Source organism: Cricetulus griseus, chromosome 2 (assembly GCF_003668045.3).
Source record: "Cricetulus griseus strain 17A/GY chromosome 2, alternate assembly CriGri-PICRH-1.0, whole genome shotgun sequence".
Taxonomy (NCBI): domain Eukaryota; kingdom Metazoa; phylum Chordata; class Mammalia; order Rodentia; family Cricetidae; genus Cricetulus; species Cricetulus griseus.
Window position 1 is genome coordinate 173,364,191 of NC_048595.1, and position 12,891 is coordinate 173,377,081.

General features: G+C 46.9%; 1 protein-coding gene across 1 annotated transcript; it reads left to right on the top strand.

Annotated features, from left to right (window-relative positions):
- Nucleotides 1–8,579: 8,579 nt before the first annotated feature.
- Rax (retina and anterior neural fold homeobox) lies at nucleotides 8,580–12,468 on the top strand. Its single transcript, XM_027402627.1, has 3 exons — nucleotides 8,580–8,868; nucleotides 9,117–9,370; nucleotides 11,983–12,468. Exons 1-3 carry the CDS (start codon nucleotides 8,580–8,582, stop codon nucleotides 12,466–12,468), a joined length of 1,029 nt encoding a protein of 342 aa, XP_027258428.1.
- Nucleotides 12,469–12,891: the final 423 nt, after the last annotated feature.

The following is a 12,891-nucleotide window of genomic DNA, read 5'->3' on the forward strand; positions in this document are numbered from 1 at the left end:
AGGCTGTGGGGGGAACCCTAGCTAGCACTAATGCTAACAAGACAGGAGTGGACTGAATTGATGACCTTTGAGAGTGAGCAAATGGTTCCTGTGTGTGCGCTCCTTGAGAGAGAAAGCAAAGAAGTTTGACATTTTCAAACACACAGGAAATAATATTTTAGAAAACTCCAGATAACTGGGTATAAGAATGTGAAAAAAAGGTTTATCTGTGTTATTAGCAGCTGTGTGAAAAAGACGCATTCCTTACTAGTTTCCTCACAAATAAAATAGAGTTCCTAGAAATTGCATTACATCATCTGTCACATGTGCAACATGGGTGCAGGGATCCAACTGATGAGGTCTTTATTTTCATATAGCTTGGAGTCCAGTGAGAGTCAGGTATCAAACTGCTATATATGTGCCAAGGAGCACGGGTGTGAAGGGCGGTTGATGCTACAGGAAAAGTAGAAGGACAATAGAGAACATAAGAAAATTAGAGAGAGGGCTTTTCTGGGAAGGAGAATAGTTACTGCAAAACTCCTGAGTCAGGGAGGGTCTGAGAGGTCCTAAGTGTCAAATGAGATGGTCCCAAATATGGGAAAGGGATGGGTCTTAAGGAGCAGTGCAAAGTGTTTAGATTTGAACCTAAGAATAACAGTTGGTTTGGATAAGTTTTAGTGAAGGAATGTATTCATCTGTCATATTTTTTAAACTTGTTTTTTGTTTGAGAGATGGTCCTACTATGTTGCTCTTGACTGATCTGGAGCTTGTGTCTGAGGTCCACCTTGAAACTGTGGTCTTCCCAACCCAGACTCCTGAGTGCTGGGATTCCAAATGTAAGCCACCACATACAGCATTGATTGACATTTTTGAATAGTTACCTGGCTGATGAATGGAAAGAAGGGAGTGAATAGTAACAGGAGGAAGGCATTAGGACTGCAGTGGACTGCACCGTGTTAGAGAAAAAGAAGCAAATGGGCTCACAGAGATACTGAAGCTAGGGTTGTAGGACAGAAGAGATAACAATAATATTGACTTGATGGGGTGCTGTGAAAATGGAACAAGACAGCACATGAAAGGTGACACACGACACTTGGTCAACAGTGTTATCAAGATGCCCATGATAGTGACAAAGACTAAGGCCAAGAGCAGAAGGAGGGGACTATAACTTGTTCATTCCTTAGGACTGAAGACAAAGTGGTTGGGAACCTTTGACCTGACCATAAGGTGGTAGAAGTTGACCTAATTTAAAAAAACAAAACAAACAGGACATTTCCACTCTAAATTAGAGAAAGAAGGATAATGGAATGTTGGATTTTGTCAGCTGTATTTTCTACGGTGCATTGAAAGGATCTTATGTCTTTTAATCTTTCAGTGTGTAGATTTAGCATATCACATGTTGTGCTTCACAAGGGTCAAACCATCCCCTGCATCCAAGAGATGAACCCCCACTGCATCATGGTGGTGATACTTGTCGTGTAATGTTATATTCAGTTTGCCAGGATTTTAAGATTTTTTTCTTAAGGATATTAGCATGTAATATCTTTGAAAAGTATCTTCCACTCTGTTTATCTGGACTGTTTAAGAGTAAATGCTATAGGGCAAATTTGGAAGTCCCTTTCTTTCAACATCCTTTTCTTCCCATTTCTTTGGAAGAGTTTCAGATGCATTGGCATTCATTCTTCTTTAATTAATTGACAGAATTCACTCATGAGGACATCTGGTCCTGGGCTTTTCATTGTTGGGAGCATGTTTTTAATTACTGGCTACATCTCCTTTAGTAATATTGGTCTGTTCAAATAGTTTATTCTTCATAATTCAGTCTTTGTAGAGTGTATATTTCTATGAATTTATCCACGTCCTCTAGGCTATCCAATTGTTGACTGTAATTATTTATAGTTGTCTCTTAGGATACAATACAATCCAAATCAAAAGTCCAGTGATAATTTTTACAGAAACAGAAAAATAGTTGCAAAACATGCATCAGATAAAGGATTACTGTTTAACATATATAAAGAAAACATACATCTCGACTATCTTTTCAAAATATTAACAGATTGGTACATTAAGCAAAGGATATAAAGAAATTTTTCCAAAGAAGACATGAAAATGCCCAATAGGGATGTGAAAAGTGTTCAAAATCACTCACCACATATATAAGGAAGCACATATCAAAGTCACAATGAGACACTACTTCACATTTACGAGGAGTCTCTTTTTGAAGAAAAGAATTCGGAGAAGTTGGCACCCTTTTGCATGAGAATGTAAGACCTTACCATTACTGAAGGAAGCAGTTCAGTAACTCCTCAAAAACTTAAACATTCAATATGTGATCTAGTAATTCTGCATCTGGGTAAAGCCTCAGAAGAATTCAAAGTAGAGATTTAAACGAAATCATAACAGCTAATGCCCACAACAGCATCATTTACAACATCCAAAAGACAGAAGCAACACAAATGTCCAACAGTGGGTAAGCAGAGGAGCAAGACGTGGTATACATAAGCCATGGGAGATAATACCACTTTGCCCCTCAAAAAAAGGTAAATTCTGATACATGCTACAATATAGCTAAACCTCAAAGATAGTATGCTAGGTGAAATAAGCCAATTACGAAAAGACAAATACTGTATAATTCCTCTCACACAATGTATTTAGAGCCCAATTATAGAGGCAGAAGGAAAGATGGTCGTTGCTGGCACTGGGCTGAGAGGATAGTGGGGCATTATTATTTTGTGGGCCCAGAACTGGGGAAAATGAAAAGGCTGTGGAGATAGAAAGTGGAGATGTTGCACAATAATGTGAGTATACTCAGCACCAATGAATTGTATACTTTAAAATGCTTCAGATGGTATGGTTGATATCATTACATGTTTACAAAAAGAAAGAAGTAAAAGAATGCTTTGATGTTTGAAGGTTTGTGATGGCCTCATACTCTGGCTGTGTCCTGAGTCTGTCTTCACTCTTCAAACTAATAAAATCGAATGTGTTAGTCTCTTGTTTGAAAAGGGAGACTGGGGGAAGAAAGTCTGAGTGTGTTTGTTTGAGTGTAGTGATCAGAGAATGGCTGTGAGAGGAACAGGCTTCCCAAGACAAGAAGGGGAGACAAAAACCCCAGCTGTAGGTGTGGCCAAGACTGCTGGTGCAAAGGGGCGGGCGTCCTCGGATTTGCCTTCTTAGTGCTCTAAGAGGATTGCTGAGCTTCGGGATCTTCATCCCCTCAAGATAAATGTCTCTAGTGCTTCCCCCAGACACTCTGAATTCAATTAGTTTAATTAGAAAACAAGCAAAGAGGCATTATCTTAATATAGCTTTGCTCCTAGCAGCCCCCAAAAGTCCATTTCTTTGGTGGATATTCAAATTCCTCCCTTTTATTTATATGTTCTGAGATAATATAAACTTACACTTTCAAAGAACATTCTTACCTAGCAGATCATGCTTTTGTTCTAGTTTTAAAACTGATATTAATAGATATCTTCTGATTTCTTCATTCTTTAGGGGGACAGGAGCTGTGACATATCAGTATAAATAGCAGGGCAGCCTGATTTTGAATGTTTGCCAATCTCTGAGGGAAAAATGCTCCTACTGTGGCTCCTTGTGGACTACTAATGTGACATCAGAACTCAGGAAAGCATGCCTCCAGCTCTCACAGGACAGTGGGCACAGGTCCCAACACACTAATGAGTGCCAATGGAATTTTATTGCATAGAAGCTCCCCGGTCTTGCAAGCTCAGGACAAAACAATTGGGTTGGTAAATAATTGGGGTGTAGTGTGAAGAATTATCTCATTGTGCTTGCCCAGCAGATATATATCTTGAGAAGCCACTACAGATATGCCCTCAATGCGAGCATGAGATGTCCCAGTGAGGGCCTGAGGATTCTGGAGCAGGTGTTGAGTCTGTGGGAATTCCTGGAGACCTTGAGAGTCTCAAGCCTCCTATTCTAGCCCTGACTACCATGTTCTGAATCATCTTGGTAAATCATTTTTTTTCCACATCTAAAAAGGGACGGTGCCAGATATAAGAGAACAGAGCAAGAGAATCACCAGGGTGTGTGTCCCTTCTACATAGCATGCCTTCCACATAGTGTGCTCTGAAATGATTGTGTCTGGGAAGCAAGGGGAAGTGGCTGAGCAGGACAAGTTTTGTGCCTCTTGCCAGGTAGTCTGCAGAGACCTATGGCCTTTGTTTTTGGTGAAGGGAAGTGTTTGAAGCAGGTTGTTACCTCCTCTGGGAAGCACTATAGGTACTAATTGCTACTCCGTTGTGTCTATTGTGTGGTGGTTTAGATGAAAATGGCCCCCATAGGTCTATAGGGGGTATGACCTTGTTGGAGTAGGTACGGACTTATTGGAGGGAGTGTGTCACTGGGAGTGAGTTTTAAGGTTTCAGAAACTCAAGCCAGGCCCAGTCTCTGTCTCTCTCTGTCTCTCTGTCTCTCTGTCTCTGTCTCTCTGTCTCTCTGTCTCTCTCTCTCTCTCTCTCTCTCTCTCTCTCTCTCTCTCTCTCTCTCTCCCTGCTGCCTACAGATCTAGATGTAGAACTCTCAGCTACGTCTCCAACACTATGTCTGCCTGTGTGCTGCCATGCTTCCCCACCATGCACCACCAAACTATAAGCCAGCATCAATTAAATGTTTTTCCTTTATAAGACTTGCTGTAGTCATGGTGTCTCTTCACAGCAACAGAAACCCTAAGACACTACTGGATGTTAGGAGCTCCTGATTTGATGGTGTTTTTCTGTCTGTTGCTTCTCTCTATCCTACTCGATATTTATTCTTTTGCTTACTATATGCTTAACTCACTAATTTGAAATGAGAAGCACACAGCTCTCTCTTTCTCTCTCTCTCTCTCTTTCTCTCTCTCTCTCTCTTTCGGGGTGTGTGTGTGTGTGTGTGTGTGTGTGTGTGTGTGTGTGTGTGTGTGATGACAGTCTAAGTTGTACCTTGCTTTGGCTAAAGCTAAAGTGAAGTTACTTTCCCTGAACTTATATTAAGTAGTGAGTAAAGATGTTTCCTGGGTATTGTATGACAGAGGTTGGAATATTCTAGGATTAAATGCATCACCTGAAGGGCTAATCTACATGTAGGTGACTGAGTTGGCTTTACACACTCTATGACTTTTTCTTTTCTTTTTCTTTTTTTTTGTTTTTGTTTTGTTTTGTTTTGTTTTTTGAGACAGGGTTTCTCTGTATTGCTTTGGAGGTTGTCCTTGCACTCACTCTGTAGATGAGGCTGGCCTCTATCTCACAGAGATCCACCTGCCTCTGCCTCCCAAGTGCTTGGATTAAATGCATGTGCCACCATCGCCTGACTGACTTTTTCTTTTTTAACCCAACACATGACAGTGCTGAGAGAAAAAGTTACTAGAGATGGGACAGAATGGCCTTGATTCCCTGTCCCACACTAGAGAAGCCCCTCCACAGATGCCCATCTCTCTAGAGTGTAGTGGCTGAAACAGTGTGTGATAGTTTTTAATGTAATTGGCCCCCATAAGCTCATAGGGAGTGGCTTTGTTGCAATAACTATGGCCTTGTTGGGGGAAGTGCTTCACTGTGGGGGTCGGCTTTGAGGTCTCGTATATGCTCAAGCCATGCCCACTGTCCCAGTTCACTTCCTGTTGCCTTTGTTTCAACATGTAGAATTCTCAGCTCGTTCTCCAGCATCATGTCTGCCTGCACACCACCATGCTCCTGCCATGATGATAATGAACTAAACCTCTGAACTGTAAGCCTGCCCCAATTAAATGTTTTCCTTTATTAGAGTTGTTATGGTCATCGGGGTCTCTTCACAACAATAGAAACTCTAAGACACAATGCATGTTAGATACTTCCAGAAAGTGGACCCTGTCCATATACCCAAGATAATATCATCCACCAGACTACACATGTCTCCCCCACATCTACCACATCTACCAGCACTATCTCTGAACACCATCAAGATGCACAGAGCACTGTGACTAAGTCAGCCACAGGTGGGGGCTGGGAAAAGGGAGCTTCCTCTGATCCATCTAATGAACCAATGAATTAAACAAAGGGGGAGTTCAGAAGCCAGGCTCCCCACTTTTGCTGAAGCAGAGCTGATTATGGACTAGCTTAACTGCTGGAAAACACAGCTCCAGCTAGGAGAATTAGGGACATGTCTGTCCATTCATTTTCTCTAATCGAGTTCTTGGGAAATACACATGTAGATTAGCTCCTAACAATGACCCCCAGCTGATTGCTTGGAGTACCCTCCACTGTGCCCACAATGGTCCTGACTGGCTCTTTATGTCCCACACAAAGGCAGGCCCCAGTCCTCAGGCCTCATCAGGACCTTTAAAGTCCTTCCTGCCTTTCTCCAGCGACTCTAATAAACAGTAAATAAAAGCTCACCTCTCTTGGAGCTATGTGCAGAGCTGGGTAGTTCCAGCAGGAATTAACTTTGGAAAGAGAGTAAAGAAGCAGCTTGGGGGCAGGTTAAGGAATGCTGCAACTTTTCTGCTGTTACAGAGATAGATTTACTATGGGGAAGTTTACAGAAAATGCATTCTGTCCAAAGGGAAAGAACATATACGGACGACTGCCCTCTGCCTCAGTACCTCAGCCACCTGCTCTACCTAACTCAGTACCCACTAAGCCATTTGCAGGATCAGTGCCTCAGCTTCAGGAGCCTCCCCAAGGCTCCAGTCTCACTGGACTGGTGGCTCAAAGGTCATTCTCTATGGACTGGGATCTCATTTCTTTCCGAACTAAACGGTTCTCCCCTCAGCTCCAGAGTTGCAGGATTCAGGAGTCCTGACAAGAGATCAAAGATGGGCTGCAAGCCAGGAGGCACTTTGATTCAATTAAAAATCTCACATTGCAATAATAACCACAAGCTAGATGCCACCAGAAACTCCAGGATGAGGAATCAGCTGCTCAGAGTTCTAGCCCTGCCCCTCCATTGGATGTCTCGTTTTTGAACATCATTTCCTCTTCAGGAAGACCTGCCCTGTTCACTCACAGGATGTCTAGGATCCAATCGCCGGGCAAAAAGCACAGGGTTTGAAAACTCTACAGTGCTACTTATTTTCATTAATTTAGCTTATGTTTGCATTATAATTTCTTTCAGCAGGTGCCAGGACTGAACGTTATTAGGCAAATGCTCTACCCTGAGTGACATCTTCAACCCTAACAAGTTTTTCTTAAAATTCAAAGAAAAGCTTTCTAACCCGAACCAGAATTTTCGTTTTAAGCCAACGACAATTACCCCATGGCCTGGAAATTAAACTCGTGGAAACCGGCTGTGCAGGGGTTTGTGTGACCTCATTCAGGACAGTGTTGGTCCTGCAGAAAGATAAGGGTAAAGAAGTCTGTCTTGGTGGAGACCTGAGAGCGTTGAAAGGTGGGATTGGGGGGAGCAGGTCCTCAGCTCCTGGGGGGAGAGGGTCTTCTGCAGAAACCTTTCACCTAGTTCAGACTTAACACTTCAGCGAAACCGGCATCACCCGGGGGTCTAACCCTCAGCTTTGAGGGGTACAGTGGTCACAGTTGCCCATCAGCGACAAGGCCCTTAGGAATCATCTTCCTGCTGAGCCTTTGAGTCACCCTGGGTCACTCAAGCCTCAAGGGGCCTCCAAGGGGGAAAGGAACACAAGCGGATTAGGGCGCTAACCCTCAGGGAAGCGCTAGGACCTTCTCCCCAGCGAATGTCCTGACCAAACCAGCTTTGCGTCATCTGCTTAGCCTGTGGAAGTGACAGAAGACCAGGGTTGCTCATCACTGTAACTCAATTAAGGACCCCGCCCTTTCCAGATAGCTCTTGAGAGGAACGTTTGTGTGTCTTCTGCGGGTCTTGGAATATCCCATATTTGAGGTCTTTGGTTCTGTGGGCAGTTCGCGCTGGAATGAAGGAGCTGATCCGAGCGTACAGAAAGAAGTAAAAACAGATGCAACCAAAGAAACCCGCTGCCTAGGACTTCAAAGCATAGATATAGAAACGAGAGGAAGAAAGGGGAAGATTCAAACTTCCCAGTGAACTAACTCCCAAAGTTATAGCTGGAAAGTCTTTGGCTGCGCTTGGAGCTCCCAAGTGCCACACAGATCAGGGTGTACAGCTCTGAGAGGCAGGCAAGAGGAGCAGTTGAACACAGAAAGGGGAGAGGCGAACCCCGCTCGGGAAGTCTGACCCGGTGATACTAGTACTGGGGGGAGAGATGCCCCTCCGGTCAAACTTCCTAGTCCTGGTACCTGGAAAATGTTTGTGGAGTTGAAATAGATGAAGATGTCAGATGGAGGGACATTCCCGGTGCAGGCCTGGGTGGCGTGCCTACTAGGACCCTAGGCTGATCAGGGGAAAGACCCGCCCTCTGTAGGGGGAGGGGCCGAGGGAAAGAGAGGAGGAGGAGTCCCGGACCAGGACCAGCGTGCGGCTGGTCCTTTGCACTACAGCCCCTGTTACCCTGAGGCCAAACTTCCCGCTGTTGCAGCGGTCCGATTGACCCAGCGCTTGCTCATCTCCAGAGCAGTTGCCCAAGCCTGGTGCCCTCCAAATCTGGCTTTGGTCGGACCCGTCCAGTTGCTCATATTCTAGAAGTGCACACCGGCATCGAGCTTCACCTCTGCAAAGTGAACGCCCGCCTCCCCATGCACCTGCCCGGCTGCGCTCCAACCATGGCCGACGGGAGCTTCTCGCTCGCTGGCCACCTGCTCCGCAGCCCGGGCGGGAGCACCTCACGCTTGCACAGCATCGAGGCCATCCTGGGCTTTACCAAGGATGACGGGATCCTAGACCCCTTTCCTGCAGAGAGGAGTTCCAGGGGCGCGAAGGAGCGGGATCCCAGGTTGGGCGCACGGCCCGCCTGCCCGAAGGCACCGGCTGGAGTCTCTGAGTCTTCCCCACCGCCAGCCCCAGGGCTGGTCCCGGAGTACGAAGGTGAGTGCACAGCACCGCTGTGAAGCCCTTGGAGTGCTTTGCAAGACAAGCTCCTTTTCCTTGACCTTTCCAGCGGGTGTGGGGGTCTGCCCGATTTGAGATTAGAGAAATATTTGGGACCCCACATAGCTTCCATCAAAGACCTCCTCAGGCCAGCTCAGGCGCCACTGGGAGGCCTAGGGCTGCAGGGAGGCCACCGTGCCTCTTGGACAAGTGGCACTGAACCCCTGGGGCCTCGTTGTCCCCAGCTTCTCGCCCCTGCTACCCCAAGGAGCAGGGAGAGCCACGGCCAAGCCCAGGACTGCCAGTTGGACCAGCAGCAGGTGACTCAAAGCTGCCAGAAGAGGAACCTCCCAAGAAGAAGCACCGACGCAACCGCACAACGTTCACCACGTACCAGCTGCATGAGCTGGAGCGTGCCTTCGAGAAATCCCACTACCCCGACGTGTACAGCCGCGAGGAGCTGGCGGGCAAAGTTAACCTACCCGAGGTTAGGGTTCAGGTAAGCTCTAGGGTTGATGGGAGGGCCAAGTCTAAAATGCATTTATTTAGTGTGTTCCTTCCATGGTTAGGCAGCCCCGAGTCCAGGGGTATCTAAGATCTTAGACATTTCCCCCATGTACCATCCTTTGAGCAGTCAGGTTCAGTAAGATATCCCCTTTGGGGGAGAGGGCTCCTGACTTTAAACTGAAAGGACTTGGCAATTGCTTGGGAGATGAAGAGGTTGACAGCTCATTAGATGGAAAAAAGGGGGGGGGGTTGCGGGTGTGCTGCAGGCAAAGCGAATGGAAGCTTGAAAGCAACAGCCAGGGGGTCACTGGATTGAGGCCCCCCAACTGCCGCCCTTGTCACCAACTGCGCACGGTCTCAAAACGAAAAGTCCCTTTCCTGGTAAGCCACCAGTTAAAACTTAAGGATTTAAGAAACTGACTTTTCCTTCGTTTTACACCGACTTTTCCCTTTTTTATCGTGAGGGAGTTTTCGCTTTAATTAAAGCTGAATTTCTTTAATCCCCAATCATTAAAATATTTGGAAGCCTTAAATATTTGCTAGTCATCTGTGAAAAATCTGGGAGGGCTTCCAAAGTGAAAGAGTTTACAAGGGGCCTGAGAGGGTGACAGTGAGAACAGGTTCAATGTGGCTGAGAATGGAACCAAGATGGGCTTTTTGTCTGGTAGGATTTCCAGGCAACGGGGACTCTCTGAACATTGGACACTTTTAGCTCTGTCTTTAAAGTAAAGGGGAACAAGGTCCTGTGCCTTTTGTCTTTTTCCTTAGGGTTGATTGAAAGTGTGGAGTAAAAGTCACGAAAGTGTGTTATTTCTGAGCTGCCTAACTTGGTTTGGGATTAACTATCAAAGACAGTTCAGTTTTTCCTAGTTCTGCACTGGAAGTTTATGATTTTCATTAAAAGTTGGAAATTTCAGCACTTGCTGCCCAGGAAAGGGGAATAGGTACACACACACAGAGAGAGAGAAGGAACAGAAGATGAAGACAGAGAAAAAGCGGTCCATCCCAGCATTATACAGAACACAGCAGGCACGGTTGCCTGGGGCTCCCTATGCTCTAAGCTTCCTCTATCCCTCTTGTTCAGTGGTTTTGCTTTCTTTACTAACTTCTGCAGTTCTTAAGAGTGGGGTCTATAGCTTTCCTGGGACCAGCATGTAACTTCTCTCCCCATATAAGCACATCATCAGATGGTCCTACAGGATTAAAGGCAGCAGAAGAGCAGTAGATAGCCAGCTATCCCAATCTTCAGCCACACAGCCTTAAAAACTGGATCAGGGTTGTAACTAATTTTGTAGGGAGAGAGCAGGGAATTTCAAGAGGCTCAGGGCCCATGGGGCCCACCCTCCCCGCCCCAGGAGACTCTTTTTTTTTTTCCTACTCTCGGCAAACGGCAAACATCTAATATTTCCTGGTGGCTGGAAAAGTTCTCTTTTTCTTCCCAATTCAAGTGTCACGCATCCTTGGCCCTTCTACATTCTGGTGCTGGGTTTTCACCTTCTATGCTCTCCTATTTACATCACTTTCCCATTGGTCCATGCCACTATGTTCTCTTCATAAACCCAACCCTTAAGCAAACCGGTTTGTTCAAAATTCTTTCATAGTCTTTACAGAGAGAGAGAGAGCAACCCCCCCAAAAAAACCACAAAGAACCCCACCAGGATTCTGTTTTGTAGATGAGTGGAATGTGGTGGTAAAACACTACTGCGGCATCCTTCCTCATGCCTGTATCAAACCAATACTGGAAGATCCAGGGCAAGGAACCATGGAGTCCTTGATAGGGACTTTTCCCCATGTGAAGAAAGAAAGAAAGGAAGAAAGAAAGATAGAAAGAGAAAGAAAAAGAAAGCGAAGTCCCTTTGTATACAACGATGAGCCAACATATGAGGGGAAACGGCAAAACTCCGTAATATAAAATCAGATATAATACACTTAAACAATTGTAATCTTGGAAAGTAATTTATAGGAGCCTCGGGAATGCTAAACAGGCACCAATTAAATAAAGCCTAGAAATGATCAGAACAGCGACTGAAGTATACACGAGGTCAAAGAAACCTGTTGAAACGGTTGCATTTTTGACATGGGGAGCTGCCGGTGTGTGGTACACCTGCATTTATAGCAGGGAAAGGGGGCAGATAAAACAGAGAGGCTGAAGCAACAATCGAGAGCTACACCATACAGAGCAGAAGCAAGATCCCAAACTGAAGCATCAGGGAGGGTTGCCAGTCGAAGGGCCCCAGAAACCTGCTTTCAAAGTCCTAAGGTCTAGCCACACAGTTAAATTCACCCTTCTCTAACAGATACCGCCACAACCAACCCTGAGAGATACGGGAGATAGGGGGTGCTTTGGAGGAATGGGGTGAGACAAAGAGACGTGGGGGCCAGAAAGAGGATATCGACAAAAAGGAGAGCAAAAGAGTACAAAGCAAGAGTGAGGAAAGACCAAGGAGGTAAAGGAACTTCTGAGTCCTTCTAGCACAGGACTACTCCAGCCCCAGGATTATCTAGGGAAAGGGGGAAGATCAGGCTGGCAGCCCTGCCCAGGGTGGGGACTTCACTCTGCTTCGCTTTGCCCTAGCCTGAAGGGCTCTGTGATGCTTCTGGCAGGTGTGGTTCCAGAACCGACGGGCTAAGTGGAGGCGGCAAGAGAAATTGGAAGTGTCGTCCATGAAGCTGCAGGACTCGCCCCTCCTCTCCTTCAGCCGCTCCCCGCCTTCCTCGGCTCTGGCCCCGCTGGGAACCGGCCCGGGCAGCGGTAGCGGACCTCCCGGGAGTGCCCTGCCGCTGGAGCCGTGGCTCGGGCCGCCACTGGCGGGTGGAGGCGCCACAGCGCTGCAGAGCCTGCCGGGCTTCGGGCCACCGGCACAGGGCCTCCCGGCCAGCTACACACCACCACCGCCCTTCCTGAACTCCGCGCCCCTGGGCCCCGGTCTGCAGCAGCTCGGGCCCCCGCCTGCATACCCGTGCGCGCCTGGATTCGGGGACAAGTTCTCGCTGGAAGAGGCGTACCCGCGCAACAGCAGCATCGCCGCACTGCGCCTGAAGGCCAAGGAGCACATCCAGGCCATCGGGAAGCCCTGGCAAGCCCTCTAGAGGCGCTGCGGAGCCCTGATCACCCAGCCTGGTGGCCACTCTTCTCTTTGCTAGTCCTGCTGCTAGCTGGCTAGCCAGCCTTGGGCGGGACACTCGCGCCTTCTTCTGACTCTCCTAGAAAGGCCAATGGAACCCCAACTGGGTTACCAGAGGGACGAGCTGTGAGTCCCGCTGACCACACCGCTCCTAGCTGCTCCCACAAGCATCAGCGCCCAAACCCGGGAGGGACCAAGGACCTTGACCTGGGATGTTCCTGATGGAGGGAAAGGGGAGTCAGAAAACTAGAGTTGAAGAAACTGTTTGTAAACTTAGTTTAAAGTATTTTGGAGGAAAATTAAAGATTTGTTTGTTGCCCGGCTAAGCGTGCTCACCGACTACATCGACTACATCGTGAGGGTTAAGGTAGGAATCAGATACAATGCT